The following is a 20,555-nucleotide window of genomic DNA, read 5'->3' as shown; positions in this document are numbered from 1 at the left end:
TAATTTAATCAAATTAACACAAAAATATTAAGAAAAAAAATAAATGGATGTTTTACTAGACTACTTTAGATGACAGAAAAAATATTTACTGAATATTCATGTATAATGATAATGAAGAAAATTTAGGAAAATGATGTGTCCATGCCTGATGTTCTCATCCTCCGCAACACTTTTTGAGAACAGTTTAAGCACACATACAGAATTTTAATAAAGTTTGATTTTGAGTGACCAAGCACATGGACCAGTTACTTCAAGATGGCTACCAGGTAAGATCATTTTTTTAAGTTAATTTGAAATATTGTCTTGTCAGAATGCTTACACGACATTTTGATTATCATTACCACAACAGATGCTTATTAAATGTTAATTTAATTAATAGAAGCATAATACTTTGATTTTAAATGCATGTGCAGAATCTCCAAATTATGTTCTTTCAGGTTTGTCATGTTCATTTTGAAAATATGTCAGTGTTGATGTTTTCTGACTGTTGCGGTACTGAGATTTTTTAGGACTAATTTTTTTAATTATGTTACAAAAAGTGTTAAATGATAAGTAAAAGTTTTTAAATTAATGTTCCCATTTACTCAAGACTTTGTTTTTCAATGTCTGGTGGGAAAAAAAGTACATTTAAGCAATATTTACATTTTCATGCTTGACATTTTTAAAACCAAGTATTCGTTAGAATCAACCATACAGAGAATGTTGCATGTGCCTGTCGGTGTAAAAAAAAAAACTTCAATGTCCATTGACTACTGTCCCAGTACAGTAAATTGTGACACTCTTTAAAAAAAATGTCCATATTACCCACCATTAAAGAAAAGTGACAACATCTGTAGCCTCCAACTGTCATTTCATCAGGCACTACGGTGTTGCTAGATGTTAATGCTATTTTGTCATGACTTAAATTTAAAGGAAATACTCTGGGAACAAGTTGTTCAATCAACAGCATTTGTGGTGCTATGTTAACTTGTTTTCTATAAATGCAACAAATTAACAACTGGACAAGCATGAGGATCAATATGTCAATATCTATTGACTCCAAGAGGTTAAGACTTCCACCAGAAAGAAAATGCTTGTAGAAAAAGATGCTAGAGAAAATGCCAACATCATAACATAATTTTCTTACACTCTATACTACACAAGAAAAATCAATGTTCATAGCTCATTAACTTTCACTAGTAATATTCAACTATGCCGTTATATGTCTACAGGGAGTAGTAGTAGAGTCATGGTGCGAGAACAGAGACAATGAGAGAAGACGAGTGGTAAAATACAATGTGCATTACAATCAAGTTGAAAATGTGCATTAAAATCAAGTTAAAGATGTGCATTAAAATCAAGTTAAACAACCACATTAGAGTTACTTAACAATAAGCAGTTAGAAACTGATCAACAAACATGCACCAACACGCCAAGTTACAAAACACACAGCAAACTATGATGCAATATTTATCTTGTAAAAACATGGTTTTATTCTTTGAAGCCATATCATTATAATAATGGGATTTGAGAAAATGGACATAATCTAGTTCCCATACAGAAAGCATTCAAACAAAGAAACGCTGAAAGATGACAAGACCATGAATACAGTCAGTCTGGCCTATATAGTGCCATTTTCTTTCAGTTTTCAATCTTCAGCCCAATAGCTTAAACTCCCTAGGGGCCAATTACATTCCCCCCAAAAAAATCTCTCTCTCTCTCTCTCTCTCTCTCTCTGGGTCATTTGTAGCCCTAAGGTGTCCTAAGGTGTCTAAGTGTCAAATCATCTTTCAATGCAATATTTTTGGGGAGCAAAAGGACTTTGAGTAAGCTTAAAAGAGGTAAACGTGACGCATCAACCACAGAAAAACATACCGCCGCAGCGAAAACTGACGAGACTGAAACATGTTTGTGGTTCCCATGAATGTAGCACTGTTTTCCTACTTAGGATCCCCACAGTTTCAAAGAAAGGCATGGGAACCAATCATATGCCATAAATCATTTTACAGGAATGTTTGCACAAACATTCTTTTAAAAAATAGTATTCATAATGTATGAGTCAACATTTGTTTTTTTCTTCATCTTGACTTTCTACGATCTACTCTGCATGTGCATCTTAGAAGGTTAAAATAACATTTGCATCCAGAGCAAAAATATCCTGCAATCTGGTGTTTTAGTACACCTCGGGTACAGAAGTACATTTTAGACCAACAGTGAGAAATTACTAGGTTGAGCCTTGGCATCATTTTATAAAAGCATTCAAACGTCAGAGATAGAAATATTGAAGAATCTAAACATTACAGTCTGTGTTTTAGCACAGGCACAACACAACAAGTTCGGGTTTGGGTTTAAAATGCTTGTTTGGGTCGTCCTAACTAAAATCATCTCGCACTTACACATTTAAAAATATATCAGTGCAATTGTTTAGTCTCAAGATACACACCAGTAATGTTTTGTAGGTATGTCTAGGGCTATGACGATTGTCATAACCACTGCAGTGGTGCAGCGCCATCGCGGTGGTAAAGTGCGACTAGAGCTGGTGTGTACGTCACAAACTATGAAAATATAAAGTACACAGGGTTTCCCGCAGAAAATTTGTTAGTTAAGGTGGTATCGGGGCCGAGGGCATGGCAATCAAATGGGCGGGGCATATGTGTCATGATGAAAATTACAATATTTTAATAAAATAAATAAATAAAATCTTTATTTTTAAAACACTCAAATAAAACTTAATTTTGAAGAAACTATGACAAAAAAATGAACACATACTAGATTATTAATAAATTAAATGTTTTTACCTTTAACAGGAATAGCTGCGTGATGAAGTGAAACTAAAGGGTTAATAAACACAAACTAAAGCAGATGTTGTAGAACGATAGCGCAAAAATGGTAAAAACTGAACATTTTTCACTATTAATTACATTATCTTAAAGCAGTGTAGCATGTTCTGTAGCATGTAAATAATGCACATGAATAAAGTGAGTAAGAGCGCTCAACAATTATATCTAATCAACAGGCACGTGAAACTCTAGCAGGTTGCTCAAACAACAAAATCACCAGCTAACTTACTTTCAATTTGCAAGAACTAGACTAATACAATAACAGGCTGAAATAAACCTAAAACATAAGTCCACTTACAGTTCTCACGGACACGTGTTTTATCAACTGGCTATCCTCCAGACGTGACGGAAGCACGTCTTATCTCATTTCGGCCGTGTTGTGCACGCTCGCGGTGTGTAGCGCGTCTGCGCTAATCTATGAGATGTTTTATCAGCTGGATAGTTATCCTCCAGACAGTGACGGTCCGGACCACGTCTTTCTCATTTCGGCTGTGTGGCGCGCATCCCCGCTCGCAGTTTGATGCGAGTACGCGCTATTCTCCGAGATGCACTTGATGGCCTTTTGTGCAGCGCCTTTACTGAAATATGCTGCGGGAAACCCTGAGTACAATCTTGCCCAGATTTAAGTGCGCTATTTGCAAGGGGAGGCAACTAATATTAATAAGTCTCAGCAGTTGTGTCCCGCTGACAAGCCTGGTGGACGGGAACAGCAAGTGACGCAACTCCCACCGTAGACTAGATCGTCTCATTTCAGTTCCCTTTGTGGACTTCAGAGGCTCCAGCCTTCAAATAACAAGTCTTGCCTCAAAGTCTGCGTCCTTAGAAGGATCCAGCCCCTTAATTGGGATGCCCCCTCTGTCTCAGATGACGAAGACATGTTTGTCCTGTGGCGGCTACCATAGATTCTCTATGCATTTTAACCACTAGATGCCGCTAAAAATCCTTCAAATATAGTAACATGTTTACATGTAAATGTTTATCAGTCAAGTATGGCGTCTCATTATCTTAATATCGTTTCATGTCCCTATAACTCAGCTAATGATAGAAGCAAATATACTGCTTTGAACTCCTGGCACAATTTCGCGTCATAAAACATCAGCTGCAGACGAGATCTTGCATACTCTTGACTTCACCACAAACACCTGCAAGAAACTGTCTGGTTTCACAGCTGTAAAATCTTTCAAATGGATTCATTTCTGGGAATCCAAGCCCTTGTTTCACATCAACATAATAATCAAATAAATGGAACAAGGGGTGATTTTGGGAAGGATAGATAATTATTGCGTGTGCACACGTTGCCATTTGCAATACACTACAATAAAAAAGGAACGCATTTCACTGTAACTTAGCCCTAGAGCTTTTGAATTCTGATTTTAAGGAAATAAACGCATGGATAACTAAAAGGGAACAGATGGAACGGTCTTAAGTGGTCTCATACAATCCTAAAGACTTCAGCGTGAAACTATGAAGTCGAATCAGCTGCTTAAACTCCAGCCCCGGGGGAGGTAACAAACTGAATCCTGAGCAAGCAAGCAGGAAAATAATGAGATGAGGTATCTGGACAGCTTCCAGGACTCGCAGGCATCCACCTCTAACCCACTTCTTAAGAAATGAATTTGGGGACTTTACTGTACTTAGCTTTCCTCCATAAATCTAATAATGCCACTCTTCAATACCATAACCACATTACTTCATTTATTATATCACACAATCTCACAGCCTTACCGTGTTTTTAATCAAATTAGGTGCGGTTGTGAAGTTTATGTATTTATATTAAATAGCATTCTCAAATCCTCAGTTTGGTCGGAAGGACAATTCAATAAAATAATATCTCAAATTATACTATTAAGTAAACATTATTTTAGGGTGTTGAGGTTGAGTCCAAAGGCACTGCAAAATTTTTCTTAAGTGATTCCTAGATGATTGCCAAAAGAGGCAGCCCAATAGGGTTGTGCCCAAAGATGATAGTCAGACATATGGCAGATATGGGGCATGTTTGTCCATTATTATCATCATCATAGCTTTACATCAACATGCATGCTTTCCTCGCATGAGAAGGCTTGTGGGTTTCTCTTTGTGCAAGAGAGCTTGTAATGCTCGCTGCATGGACTCCTTCTTGCACGTGAACTTGTAATGAGTAAAGCTTTGAAATTTCCTAGCACTAGAGAGGTTGTTAGGGGCACAGAGGTTTAAAACCAGTGGGTAAGTTGTCCTGCGCCCTGGCACGCAGGAAATATCAGAGCGCCTTGGCTCGGATTAAAGGCATCCGGTATTAGATGCTTGCAGTCGTGAAGTTTTGCCAGCAGCCCTGAATCAGCTTCTTTTCTGCCCACCAATCTAGTGGCTTGTCATAAATGAGTTAAAAAAATCACTATTGCAAAAATAAACATTTCCCCGCCCCCTGATATTATCGTGTATTGGTGATCTCACAGGCCGACGATAGGACGATCTCACTGTGGTGCATATCGCCCAACACTTCTGCCAAGCACTCTTGCCCCCTTTCCACCAGAAAGAACCTGGTGCAGGTTCAGAGCTAGTGCTGTTGTTGGTTCGAAGAGCCTTCTAAAGCCTCATTCAGACCACTAGCGACTTTATTTCTCTAGCGTCTTTTTCAATGAGGTGTTTCTAAATCTGGTTGTCATAAACAAATGAGTACCGTCCACTCCAGTAACTGATGATGTGTAAAAGAATGATGCGAACTCCACTGCTTCGCTCCCATTGGTAGTCGCTCCCAAAAAACGTTTCTTAACTTTCTCGTGTCGCTGGTCACGCCCATACGCTTGCTGACGTGGCGCCGGAAGTCGCCAAGCTTCCATTGTAATGGATATGGCATCGCTCTGCTAATGCTGGTCGTTGGTTGTCTGAATGGGGCGTAAGAACTCGTTTGCCTTAACATGGGCTAGAGAGCCAAGTCTTACGTCACTGTATACCTCTCATCTTTCCTAGCAATGTTAACGTGGCGGCACTAAACACAAACACACCATCAACAATGTCAGACGTAGCATTATTATTAATGGTCAATGGCTTTGCGTACCTCCATTGGCATCTTAATGTGGCGAATCAATGTGTACATGTAGCTTGATGTAATTGATATAAATATTAGGGCTGGGCAAAAAAAAATCGATTTTCAATTAATCGTTTTTTCTGTGGTTGTTTTAAAATCGATTCTCACAGGCCACGAAACTATTTTTTTCCCAATTTTATTTCCGCAAACATTGAACGTAAGATTAACGTTAATATAATAACTAGTCTTCTCCACTAGATGTCACCCTATTTTTGCCTTGCGCAATGTTACCAAGGAGCGAGAGGCGAGCCTGTCATTCAGTCTATATTGTAATATATTATAATATAATATAATATTCTATACAATCTATATTCATTGAGTTGAATCGAGAATCGGGTATAAAAATCGAGTAGAGAATCGGAAGCGAAACAATTTGATAGCTTGTGAATCGAAATCAATCTGGAACATCTGGATCGATACCCAGCCCTAATAAATACTATTAATGGACATGACTTTGCTTGCATTTATTCACATCCAAACATTGCAAATCCAACATGAATGTGCAGTAGGGCTGTGCAAAAAAAATCTCTCATTCTCATGCGTTTCATCAGTAAAGTCGGTTCCTTGATAGTAGTAAATCACCATCACCTGCTTTCAGATGGAGCGGCATTTACTACACAGAGAAGCTCGTCAAAATCACGTTCATAATCGAGGAAAATCGACTCTGATAATCTATGCGATTTTGCCTAGCTTCTATGTGATCTAAAGCTATGTTTAGAAAATGCCGCTCCATCTGAAAGCAAGTGATGGGACAGCCCTAACGTGCAGCTCAACGTAATATATATATCAAGAATAACAATACAGGCAAAAAATATTGTATTATTTACACAGAATAACGTTAGCCTTAGCATGTAGCTACTCTCCTTATATTGTGTCCCAACCCCTGACACAATCGGTTCTTATTTCTAGACCTGCAATGTTTTGGTGCTCCTTAAGAAACACTTTTCCTGGTTCAGAGTTGGTGCGTTGGATGTCGAAAAAGTGATTTGAAATTAGGCTCTGAACCAGCACTAAAACTGCCTTGGTGGAAAAGGGGCATATGATATTCATATTTTTCACTGCCCGTTTAATTCTCCAATACATCTGAATTGTAACAGCACATAGCAAAACACTCCTTAACAAGCCACTCAGTTTGAGTTATGCATGGCTGTAGCACAAACCGGTGATGCTTAATGCTTAGGTGTTTGCTTTAAATTCAAACTCCGGGTATGATCAATAGTAATGGCAGCAGCAACATCATGCATCAAAATGTACTTTACAACTTTGCCTTACAAGTTTATCCGTGACCCAAAACAAATTGCCGCACTCGAGAGAAAGTCAAAGACTTATTAACTATTAAAAACATAGGAGAGCAAGGAGTAAAACTATGCAGCGGCATCTCGAAGTGAAGAAGAAAGAGTAGGCGCTGTTTAAAATAAATAAAAGCTTTCCTCTGTCTGTAAAAGTAATCCTTCACTTGGAAAACAAATGAGAAATGTTAAAAACATTAAGCCTCCGGCACTGGTGTAACAAACGATATGCTTTTCAAAGTCGGCCAACAGCACTGTCAGCATGTCTCATCGAACAATGTGGGTCTGGGGCTCGGCCAGGTGTGATTTCGGCACAGCTGAGCTGCCGCGCTTTTACGCTGAGTAAAATCACGCTGCAATCTTATTACTGAGATCAAATAGCTGATTTACAATGATGCATAACGGCTGGCCTGTCCAAAAAAAAATTACATCACAGACACTCAAGTTTATTTGGAAATTGTAATTGTAAATTTCAAAAGCCTGTAAAAAGTGTTACAGCAATAGCCGCAGACTAAACTTCAAAACGTAGCGTCACAGTCCCCCCTTCTTACAACAGTAAGCAAAGCAGAGTTTCAAAGCAAACCAATGGTATGGAAATTGCAGACGTTAAGAAAAAACACGTCTGGTAAACTGCCAAGCAATTAAGCAGACCACTGACTAAACTGATTAAATCTAAACTAGTACAGACCTAACAAGAGGTTTCAATTTACTTATAAGAGAGTGGCATTGGCCCATGCAAAACTAAAACTAAAACTAAAAAGTGACTGTTCCAGGAACAGTTCCGTGACTGAAAGACCAGAGCTATTTTAATAAACAGAATAACATCAGTCAGTGACACATAAAGAAAGCCCTTAATATTTTTCCCGAACACTGTAGCGTCTTATTGAATAAGTTCATGCACCGTCTGGCAAAAACTGAAATGGCAGTTGTATTACACTCTAAAAACTCCTGGGTTATTTCTTCAACCCATATTCTGGGTTATTTGTGTTGGGTTAAAATTATGGGTTATTTTTTCAGAGAGTAATCATTTTCTGGGTTATAGGGCTAATATTTTGACCCAATTCCTGGGTTGTTTGGGTTTCTGGGTTATTTTTCAAAGATTAACCCATGTCCTGGGTTAATGCCCCGCCCCTCGCTGTTGTTCTGGAATTTTCTCACAACAGTCGTTTGAAATAACTGTCACTTCACGGAGTTCGCGCTCGATTCGTGTTGGCCTGGGCTTCTTCGGTGCAACTTCGCTGTGTATTCAAGGTAAGCAATTATTTTAAGTGTCAATGTAATGTAAACTTTCTGTGTCCATGTCCCCGTTGCTTATCTAATTGTTATAATACCGGTAAAATACGACAAGTACAGTGCAGCTAGTGATGACTTCGTACCACGTTAAGGGGGTCGAACACCGGACGAGAAGCGTCTCGCTGTGCCGTGTATAGCATTATTCGAGGTATCCCGCGCACTTTTTCAGTTTATGGCCAGGAATATTGTTATGTTCAAGGACATTATGGAATTAAGATAAATCAGTACTGTGTTATGATTGTACTGTATAAGTTAATTAAATACAATCGTTGCTGTGTCTGCAGTCTGAACACTTTACCTCAGAGCGTCCGTAAACTGAATGAATTTGATTATCACCTGAAAATCCAATAACATCAGCAAATTTCAATTTAAGTAGCTGATTTCTGTAAATGAGTGTACATTTCAGCACATGGTGAAGTCCGTATATACATTAACGACGATTTGAGACAAATAAGTGTAAATTTAAAACTATGTATATGGCGCTATACGCTGCAGACAGACGCGAAATGGCACCGCCGGTACACACACATACCCTGTGTCTCCAAAGGTCGTGAATCAGTATATAGTGTAGCGTGTACACAAGTTCGGGCACTGGTAAGGACTTTAGCTCACTTGACATTGGGACACTGTTCACTTTATCCTGTGATGTGGCTGCTTAAAGGTGTTGTGATCACTCACAGCTGTTACGCATCAACAACCGGCAAAACCAACAGCTCTCTGACTAAATTTTTAAACAATACATTGTGAAAAACGCTGTCATTATCCTCTTATATATCCGTGCATAAAATTCGAGGAATATAATTACATTTTAAATATATATATTTTTAACAATTTTAAATAAATATTATTATTTATATCATGCGATTTTCGGTTGGAGATATTCGAAAAGGTCACGTGATTTGTGGTAAGGGAACATGGGGACCATCAATGCTCACTGGGTTTTGCGTTGCATTGAGTTAAGTTATGTTTACCAGCTGTGCCATGCTTATATTATACATTGTTCTACTGGCTGAAGTAGTGAGATTTAAACAAGCTGGTCAAGTCTTCAAATTGTTGCTAACCTCTATATTGCTATGTTTTCTCCAGGTCTTTTTAAATGGACAGCTTTGTTGCTGATAAGCTAACTGAGTGGTGGCTGTTTAAGCTGACAGAGACATTTTTGAGGTAAGCTTTTTACTCTTATTGCCCTCATATCATCTCTCTATACCTAAACATTTTTCTTTAAAGGAAAACTACATTGTTTTTCAATATTTCACTATGTTCTTACCTCAACTTAGACGAAATAATACACCCCTGTCTTTTTTCAATGTGTGCAGTACATCGTGTACAGCATGTCGTGAATGTGTTAGCATTTAGTCTAGCCCTATTCATTCCTTAGGATCCAAACAGGGATGAATTTAGAAGCCACCAAACACTTCCATGTTTTCCCTATTTAAAGACTGTTTAATGAGTAGTTACACCAGTAAGTATGGTTCCACAAAATAAAACGTGACAATATTTTAAGCGGATTAAAAAATGAGAACTATATTGTATGGTGGAAGAGCACTTAGTTTGCAGAACTTTAACCTCTGGTGCAGTAACATCACTCCTGTGAACTCCCCCATCTCTTTCAAAATCAGTGTGATGAGGATGTAAAAGACAGGGATGTATTATTTCGTATAAGTTTAGGGAAGAACATAGTTAAATATTGAAAACCTTTTTCTTTAATAGGGCTTAAAGGGATAGTTCACCCAAAAATGAAAGTTCTGCCATCATTTACAGGCCGCCTACAGGGTTGGGAAGAAGACAATCCGGCACTCCACTGAAGAGTCCTGGACAGCATTCATACACCAAATGTCTGTAAGTACAATGGACCAGTTTCTCAGCACCACTCTGAGAGAGAATATTCTTAATTCTATAACTATACTGTACATGTGAAAGCAGGCAATCCATGGGACATGTTTCATGTGAAAGCAAAAGGGTGAATCCTGGTTTAAAAAAAACCTTCATGCTCCTTGCAGTTGTATTTCAGTTTTGGGCGATGCCATCTAAGGTAGCAATCTGACTAGAAAGTGAAGTTAAAGATGTTAAGTTTTATTACTAATTTTCTTGGTCACATTCATGACCCACTCAAAATAAACACAACATTTGGCTTCCTTGTACAGTTACTATCAGCATTATAACACAAACTGGTAGTCTATTATCTTGCTTACAATTCACTTTCTACACAATATTCACTTTCTATCTCTCTGTCTCTGTCTGTTTTAGGTTGGAACAAATATGGTGGAATACAGTGGCGGCTCGTGACTGCTCATCCGAGGATGCGCTAATTCAAAATGAGTGTTCAGATTGTCACGTGTGTGGTTTCCTTTTCCAAAATATGTGTCCTGCGTGTCGAGAGATCAAAACTGTTTATGATAAAAGAGACACTCATGTTCACAAAATACACACTAGACACTTTCTTAACAGTAAACTCTGATTACGCATGAAATTATGCCAGTATCTGGCAAACGCAATCATCTCTTTTATCATAAACCCTTTGGACGCGTCTGCAGCGGGCACTTATTTTGGCATGACACGTGATGCACACAGGATCTCTCAAAGCGCAGAACACATATTTGGAAATAACGAACCACACACATGACGGGCTACATACATGTTGTGACGAACTTCGCATCGAGCGCCCTCAAAAAATAAGTCACCGGCCCCCACTGGTGAAATACCTTCAGCAATCGATGCCATTCCCCTCTGGGAGATCTTAAGCTGCAGTAAAAGACACAACCAATGTTTGAAGACTTAAAGCCTCAAGTTCAATTTAGTTATTGAATGTTGTCAAATGTTTGAGAGAGAATGTTTGAGAGTTGTTTATTTTTTTATTTTTCCTTTCTAATGTTATTACAGTGTGACCTTAAATAAATAGGTCAAAGTGTGTGTTTTTTATATAGAATTTAATTGAATGCAATAAAAATGTAAAACTGATTGAAATGTGTAAGTGCCTGGATTTTTCTTTTCTGAAATAAATAAGGCATAGTGGCATAGTTACACAATTTAGGTTATCTATGACCTTTGGTTAAAAGGATCTACTAATTTCTGGGTTATTTCAACCCAGATATTGGGGTCTTTCTTTTGACCCAGAAGTTGGGTTATATTAACTACAATGTTGGGTTATTTTAACCCAGAAGTTGGGTCAGGTATTTAACCCAGAAGTTGGGTCAAAAAGAATAACCCATTTTTCTGGGTTGAAATAACCCAGAAATTAGTTGGTCCCTTTTTAACCCAGGAGTTGGGTCAAAAATAACCCATAATGGGTTGTTTTTGACCCAGGAGTTTTTAGTGTGTAGCTTCCCTTTCGTGAAATACAGTACTGAACCCACCTATATGCAGAGACGACCCTGAGGCATTACTTTCAAGCAATTACTAACCGCAGCATATTCCTCGCTCACTACAAAGCATGCTGGGAACTATTCATCACCTCACTTTAGATTACCATCTGGACACTGGCCGTCTAGTCTGTCTTAGAAAGTCAACCAAATCCTTTCCGAGAAGGATGGTCTGCAATATTCATCTAAATGAATCATCTAACCTAATGAATTGGCTATTTATTCATGTAACGTTATATTTAGTTATCGATCACTCACATGATCATTTAAGCACTCATCGGGGACGTAAAAGTGAATGAAGGATGTTTTCACAGTGTGAAGCCAGAATTAAAACTGCAGGGTTGGGTAATGAAACACATTGGTAGGGCCCTATGAAATCAGTTTTATTTATTCTCAAATTCCATGTTTTCCATTTTCATTTTTCTGTATTCTGGTTTTAGTGGTTAAATTAAATTTCAGTTATCAAAAAGCATATCTTATCAACTGAAAACATTAAACAAATATAATTTAACAAGAATTTATTAATTTAAAATTACATTTAGGCCGATGTATTTTCATCCTACTGACAATCAAATGTTTATTTTTTCTTTTAATTATAAGACAACTCATCTTGTTTTAGCTTTCAGACTGTATTAAATATCTTTAATTTTTAATTTATTAAATTATATTTGCTATGAAACGGTCAAAAATCCCACTGTAAAAAAGTTGCTGAAATTATGCAGCTGTTTACCAGTAAGTTACTGTAGAAGATAAAGCCTGAAAATGTTTCATGTTCATTTAACATTGAACGAACTGTTGCCAGTAAATAACATAAATGTAAAATCTACAGTAAGTTACTGGCAGCTAGTCATTTCTACAGAATTTTTTTTACAGTGATTAGCGATAAATACAAATAAAACACTGCAAAGTCCTCGCTGTATGCATTAAATGTACATCTGCAAAACATGTTTAGTTAAAAGTAGTGAGTGATATTCATCATTTTTGGTGTGTAATGAACATTTCTGACAAAGAAAGCAGCAGGCTACTGTCATTTAAAGACCCAAGACAGCTTAAAAACTGAAGTGTTTCAATACACTGATTAACATCCAGCTCACTTAAACAAAAGAGAAAACTTAGATCAGTGATCACACGTGTGTTGAATGCCAGTGGCGACGCATAACGGTACGTTCACACAGGGCGTAAGCGTTAACGCTTCCCATTCACTTTTTTAATTGTGGATCCGTTGGTGCCGCGTCACTGCCGTAGCTCGCAGCTGGAGTTGAACATTTCTCAACTTTTCAAGCGCCAACACGTGCGTCAACCAATCAGATCGTCTTATGCAAATAACCTAGGCAAAGCCAGCAAATTACATTTATGGAGCATGTGTAGCGGCCACTGTGATTGGTTGTTGGCCACGCATCAGATAAGCCTTCCGTCAAGCGTTATCGTTTCTGTCTCGTGTGAATGTACCGTAAGAAACATATACAAGCTATACACACCTCGCTGACAAACAGATATGAAGTCGAGCAAGGCGGACACTGGAAAAAAGTATACTGTACCTTTACACTACAGTCACATTAGCTATGAAAGTGAGCAACACCGAGTGGCACGCACTCGCTTGATGGCCGTTCCTTGGCTAGTATCTAAAAGCGGTATCAAGAGTCACTTCAGAGGTATTGTTAAGTTACAAGAACGATGTTTTTGGATTTAAATGTATTTATTTCTCGATGAAAATAACAAAATATATGAGATAAAATGCCAAACTTATCAGATATATACAGAAATATGAATTTTCCGCCATCTTAAATTGTTTTCTTCAACTCGAGCCACTGACCTACGTCACAATGCCCCTTCACTCCGATTGGCAGTTGCTTTGTTGCATCGCTCAGCATTTGCATAAAATAGCCTTCTTGTCTATTTTGGCCCAACCTTGCTTGGCGCAGCCGCGAGCTTGCCCTACATTGGCCATGAAGTTATGTAGCAGCTTGTTCAAGACATGAAGGTCCAAATAAACGGATACAAGCCTAGGATGTTTAATGACACCCGAAGAAAGAGGAAGATGTTTTATGCATTCCATCAGAGAGCCCAAGCGTTGAGACATAACGCAAGAAATCTCCATAAATTCAAGAGTTTTGTTTGAACGGGGGCTGAGAGGAAGAACAGGATGAATTTGCATTTACTAATGGGAGTCTCGTGAGACAAGTTTCATTTGGAAATCTTGAAGGACGTGCAGGCCGCAGTGCAGGTATTTAACCTTCTGGTAACATGCAAAACCATGATGTTCTCAATATTCAACAAGAACAAATAGGACAAGGGGTCAAATATTGCACAAGAAAATAAACAGAATGATAAACAATATTCTAATTTTCTGCAAATGTACAATGTCACCTACAAGGAAAGTTCACGAAGCCCATTAAGGACGTGTCTTATTTCACTCCAAAACCAAAACTCTTTTGATGATTCTCAGATTAAAGTTTGATATAGTCAAGCACAAATCTAAAAAATGTAGGGCTGCAAACGATTAATCGCGACTAATCTAGTACTGTATTTTATTAGTAGGGGTGCAAGGGGCACAAACTAACGTGGGGTTAATTGTAACACGGACGTTTACATTGTTGCACAGGGTTGAGCGATTTTTTTTTCACGCTGCCAAAAGACGCTCTCGTGCAAATTTATGGAAAGGTATAATGTTTTTCCCTAGAGTTATTGATGAAATACTGATTTGGTGGCATGTAGGTAAATTTTTTCATCATATGTTTTTTTTTCTTTTCGGTTTCTGAGTTGGGTGTGTAAGATGCCCAAATCAATGTTATGTCATCTCAATCAGTCTCTTGTTGTCTGCAGCGCTTAAACTACTTTTTTGGTAGGCTTGAAAATATTTTCACCCAGCGGGGTTAGTTACCCCCTCAGTACTAACGATATAAAAACAGCTAACGTTAGCCTAATTCTTGCCTTTGTTTTAAATAGGCTACACACTAATGATTGCTGGCTGCCAACAAAATAAATGTGCTTGTCTTATCAAAAATTGTGTGTCAAAATGTATTTTTTGTTCATATCTTCAATATTGATTAAATGAGGTCATGTCAAAGATTAAAATCATAATGAAATTAATGGCTAAAATCATTTCTCATTATTTTCATTTTCATTATAAAAAATTTTTTTTGTCATAATTGTGCTGCGTTTTCTCACATATTTAGACATTTGTATCCATTTATAATTGAACTATTGTTAGATGAGGGATGAATAGTGTAGATACCTGTCTATTATAGACAGATATATAAACAATACCCACTTCAACTATATAGACAAAATAGTACCGGTATTGAAATATTTGCCTGCAAACTTAATTTTTAGCAAGTGTTAAAACTAACCCCCTGTCTGTAACAATTAACCCCACCTATGGGGTAACTTTTAACGTTTGCACTTCTGTCACGTTTGATGTAATTGTCCAAGAATGGTAAGTACCAGAAACAAACTTCAAATGTTCATTTGTAGCAGAGATGTGTGTTGCTTGTGTAAAAATGTAATTAATCAAAACCAAAACAAAAAAGCGTTAGGTTGTGCCCCGCTCTCTATATGCATGTATGTATATGTATGTGTATGTGTATGTGTATGTGTATGTGTATGTGTATGTGTATGTGTATGTGTATGTGTATGTGTATGTGTATGTGTATGTGTATGTGTATGTGTATGTGTGCATGTACACACACATGGATGTATAATTTTAGGGGAAAAAAATCTATTTATAATATATATAATATAAATTAATATATAAATATAAAAATGTATAAAAACTAGGGCCGGGACTTTAACGCGTTAATTAAGATTAATTAATTACACAAAAAATAACGCGTTAAACATTTTAACGCATTTTAATCGCACTTATTAATAGAGTCATTCGTAAATGCTGCAGACCCTGTTTTAGTACGAGAACTCCGGGGTTGTGATGCAGTGTAAATAAAAGTAGACGGAACCTAAACGAACAGCTGATTTTAACGTGACAACGCATCAATTTCAAAGTAAAAATGATTTATTCTGGTAAATGGAGGTTTGCAACGGAGGTTTTGCCCAATAAACATCTACCAACAAACTACAGATTATTTTAACATGTATTCTAATGTCTGTTATATGTTAATGTTTGAGTATTGTTGGGTTTAAATATTGTTGTAATGTTGTTTTGTTTCAATTTAATTAGTTTATTACGAGTTTAATTTAAGTTTTGTTTGCTACTTTAAAACGAATTTCGTTTCAAATAATTTGTCTCGTAATTATAAACAATGTTTTGTTGTTAGGTTTTGTGAATATAAATTAAAAAGAACATTAAAAGCAACACCGTGCATCTCATTGATGCATATGCTACCGAATGCCAAAACATGCAGTGAGTAGCCTATATCACTTACTTTTCAAAAAATCAGCCTGGCAGTGCCCAGAAGTTAAACAGTAACTAAACCCTAATCCAACTTTTTTTAGTTACTGATTTGTAAGAATGATGCTTTATTAGTGCTGTTCATTGATTTTAGTAAGTTTTTTGACATTTGGATATAAAGTGTTTCAATACTACAATAAATGGTGTAAAAACGTCTGAGTGCTGCCCTCTTCAGGTTGAACGGTGGCTACTGCAGTTGAATTTTCCTATTGGATGTGGGGTCCAAAAAATGACTCTTAACGTAAGCAGGTTCAAGCTCACCACGCCCTTGTTACGATCTCACCACACACTAAGTTCGTCCCCTCTATCTCTGTTGGGATCTGCCCACTTTTCTTGCATTTTTCAAATATTTCCAGTGGGTGGAGTCAGGCTCTGACCAGGGATTTAGTTACGCTTTAAATTTACACGCGCATTTAGAGCATACTGTATCAGCACGTTTGATTTGCGGTGTGCTTAAGACTTTTAAAAATCAACTTCATATTAATTTTAATAGGCTACTTTGACGGAGGACACGGACAGAGAACAGCGACGGCAGGTAAAGGAAAAAAGTTAAACGAATAGAGTCAGTTTGTAAGAACATTTTTAAATTGACTATAAGATCATCAATATGAACTCTGAACAATGAACTATTATAAACATAACAGCAAGAAAAGCTGAAGAGGAACTCGCAACATTAAAGCAATAAGCATTTATGTAGGCTAAAGCTAAGTTTCAATGGTAACACTAAAGGCGCGTACATTATGCAGCGCTTTTCACATCCGAATCCCACTTAAGAAACCTATAAACGATGTGCAACTTAAAAAATATATTATGCACATTTTTATATATTTTAATTTTAATATAGGCTATATAGTATATTATGTTTTGTTGTTTTTATACGCGAGGTGGGGCATCCGCGCACATAGGTACCAGAACACAGACAGTCAAAACCTGAGAAGTCCCGAACCCTGCAATATTAAACAAACTACTTTAAGAAATGCGGGTCGGGTATAATATATATATTTTTTTCTTTGCGGTCCGATTTGCGGGCGGGTTGTTTATACATTGACCCGCGCATCACTGGTAAGCGTCGATAAGAGCATGGTTGTGTGTAAGATATGCAACAAGGAATTCACATATCACCGCAGCTCATCGAGCATCAAGTATAATCTCAATGCAAAACATACAGCAGCTAGCGTGGACATTAGCCCGACTCCGGGTACAACGACTTGGTTGAACAAAAATAAACAATATTTTGTTAAGCTTATGTATTCAGTCATTATTTATAAAAATCCATGTAAAAATACTTCTTAATGTTCTCAGGTCAAATATTTATATGAGATTAAAATGCGATTAATTTAGATTAATTAATTACAAAGCCTCTAATTAATTAGATTAATTTTTTTAATCGAGTCCCGGCCCTAATAAAAACATATGCAATATTTCTTAAATATATACTTGCATATGTGTGTATTTATATATGCATGATCATTATACACAGTACACACATATGATGTAAACAAAAACTTTTATTTTGCAAACAACTAGTCACGATTAATCGTTTTGCTAAAAAAGAAAATATGTGACCCTACCCATGAAAACCCAGCTCATGAAGTCAAGGTAATTTTTAAATGTACTGGTTTTCCACATAAAATCATCCTACATCATGTACTGTAAAGAACATTCAGTGAAAATATAACCTATAACCTTTAATATTGACTGAGTAAGACCATTGTGAAATCAATGATTGAATAAGATTATGAGACTTTAACCTGGATTTCACAGAAAGGGTCACATATATCGCAATACTATCGGCTCTTCTGTCTCTACAATTTTATTGAAATTTCTTTATTAAGGAAATGTACACCTGAACAAAATCAAATTTTTTCTATAATGAAAATGACTGAACGCTGTACTCACTTTGCCCTGGTTCACAAAGCCATGTTTCTCTGCAATCCGGTCAGCTTCCTGCTCTCCCCCTGTGATGTGGACAGCCCATGAGTTCGTGTAAACCGTCTGTCCAATGGATGGTCGCGGTCCAGAGGTCACAAGAATCAGTAGTGTCCCGAGCGTTAGTGAGGCGAGCTGGAGATCCATCAGAGATGATGGAAATAACCAAGGCAGGAGTTACTTATGTCACAGAGTCCGTCAGCACAGCAACCCAATGCGATACCTGTGCTGCCTCAGGCACATGTAAAGAGAGAGAGATGAGGACGAGAGCTGGATTCGGAGCAGTTCAAGACTCACCTGGGGAGGGAAAGAGATGCAAGATTATAGAATGAATCATTTGAGGTACCGATTTAGGAGCATAATTGAGAAAATGAATCATAGACCAACTCGTGTGTAACAAAATGGGCTGGACACCCAAAACAAGGTTTCGCTCTGCTGGTTAATGTTAAAAGCAGGGCTTGGACTTAAATTAGTTGGAAGATGCGTATTTAAATTGACATAATGAGAAGACACTGTAAAAAATAGATGTACAGTCAGTTTTTTGCAAATGAACAGTAAACGGTCGTCCACTAACGCAAATCTCTCCAAATAACTTCAAACAATTGTAAACTGTAAGTAGTGCTGGGCGATAATTCGATAACAATAATTTTACCGATATAAACTTTGTCGATAAAACGTTAAGGACAGTTCGGTAAGTGATCAATAATGTTTACGCACTGTGCGTAATGTTGCGCAAGCACTTCCAGATGCAGCGGATTTTTTAGGTTCGGCCGAATCCACCGTTTAAGATTCGTCCGAATCCGAAACCGAATACAGTAAAACACATTAATGAAGTAAACAACGTCCACAGCAATGTATTTTTTCATTTTATTTAATTTTAACTGTACATTATGCCAGGATGACAAGTTGAAAAAACTATTTTGACAATAACCATAAGCCTATGCATAATGAAAGCGATGCGTTGCGACACGCTCGTTTTTCCAATAAACAGCTCCGCGCTGAAAACTATATTTAACTTTGAGTGAGAAGCTCCGCTCCTCAATGTCAGTTTTCACACGGCCGTCAAATTACAGTGGAGGAGGGGCGGGACATTACCACAGCAACCAACCGGCTCACAGCTGAAGCGTCACAGCTACCAAGCGCTCGGCTGAAAAACAGCTGGCATTTGGCGTCCTCAAGGCGTTTTCAGCCGTGTTTAAAAGTTTTGGTGTGTCCAGCCCCTAAGGCTCACCGAAAGAAAAAGCTCATCTCCACTTCAGCACCCGATGTGTGTAATCAACGGTCGCGTGACGTCGACCAGCGTTGCGCAAGCCTAGGGTTCGGTTCGGTGGAAAAAAAATCTAGGATTCGGCCGAACCCAAACCCCGTTAAAAAGCCCAGTATTCGGCCGAATCCGAATCCTGGATTCGGTGCATCCCTACTTAATATTATGTAGAGTAGGGCTGCACGATTACAGGAAAAAATTATGATCACGATTGTTTTGCTCAAACTTTTGATAACGATTAAAAATTACGATAATTTTTTTAGTAAAGAACTTCTATTTACTTCAGTATTTTTATTACACTTTACAGCCATGTACAGTGCCCTCCACAATTATTGGCACCCCTGTTTAATATGTGGTCGTGGACTTCTAAAAATTCTCCTTTTTATTTAAACAACATAGAACCCAAATGCAAAAAAATACAAAAATCCAACCTTTGATTTAAGTACCTTACTTTGGTGGTAACGAATTTACACATTTAGAAAAAAAAACCTTGAAATCATGCGTTCCACAATTATTGGCCCCCCTGATATTAATACTTTGTACAACCCCCTTTTGCCAACACGACAGCACTTAATCTCCTCCTATAACATTTCACAAGATTGCAGACCACAGAAAGAGGGATCTTTGACCATTCTTCTTTGCACAATCTTTCTAGATCATCCAGTGTCCTGGGTCCTCTCTTCTTTAGCTCGCCCCAGGTTTTCGATTGGGTTGAGTTCTGGGGACTGAGATGGCCATGGGAGGACCTTGAGTTTGTGACTGCTGAATCATTTTTGTGTAGATTTTGCCACATATTTTGGATCATTATCCTGCTGAAAGCCCCAATGACGACCCATCTTCAGCTTTCTGGCAGAGGCCCTCGGGTTTTTATTTAAAATGTCCTGATAGTTCAAAGCATTCATAATGCCATGCACCATTAAAAAGGTTCTGAGGGCCTTTGGAAGAGAAACAGGCCCACAGCATCACAGATCCTCCACCATACTTCACGGTGGGCATGGGGTGCTTTTCGGCATACTCATCTTTTGTTTTACGACAGACTCACTTAGAGTGTTTGTTGTCAAAAAGCTCAATCTCAGTCTCATCTGACCAAAGCACATGATCCCAGTTGAAGTCTTAGTACCGCTTAGCAAACT

At 37.7% G+C, this 20,555-nt stretch overlaps 1 protein-coding gene and 1 long non-coding RNA gene across 2 annotated transcripts in view; one reads left to right on the top strand and one right to left on the bottom strand.

The window, feature by feature from the left end:
• Nucleotides 1-18,312, bottom strand: part of furina (furin (paired basic amino acid cleaving enzyme) a) — a 168,380-nt gene extending 150,068 nt beyond the window's left edge. The window contains exon 1 of the mRNA XM_073859236.1: nucleotides 18,129-18,312. Coding sequence (XP_073715337.1) covers nucleotides 18,129-18,305 — 177 coding nt within the window. The 5' untranslated portion in view covers nucleotides 18,306-18,312. The remainder of the gene's footprint in view (nucleotides 1-18,128) is intronic.
• On the top strand, nucleotides 8,104-11,423 carry LOC129413815 (uncharacterized). The gene is made up of 4 exons (XR_012360025.1): nucleotides 8,104-8,423; nucleotides 9,552-9,629; nucleotides 10,227-10,304; nucleotides 10,713-11,423. It is a non-coding gene; the product is annotated as an uncharacterized lncRNA (long non-coding RNA).
• Nucleotides 18,313-20,555: the final 2,243 nt, after the last annotated feature.

The sequence above is a fragment of the Misgurnus anguillicaudatus genome, chromosome 21 (genome assembly GCF_027580225.2).
Source record: "Misgurnus anguillicaudatus chromosome 21, ASM2758022v2, whole genome shotgun sequence".
NCBI classification, from domain to species: Eukaryota; Metazoa; Chordata; class Actinopteri; order Cypriniformes; family Cobitidae; genus Misgurnus; species Misgurnus anguillicaudatus.
Note: the sequence above shows the minus strand (reverse complement) of the source record. Positions and strands in the feature narration are given on the sequence as shown.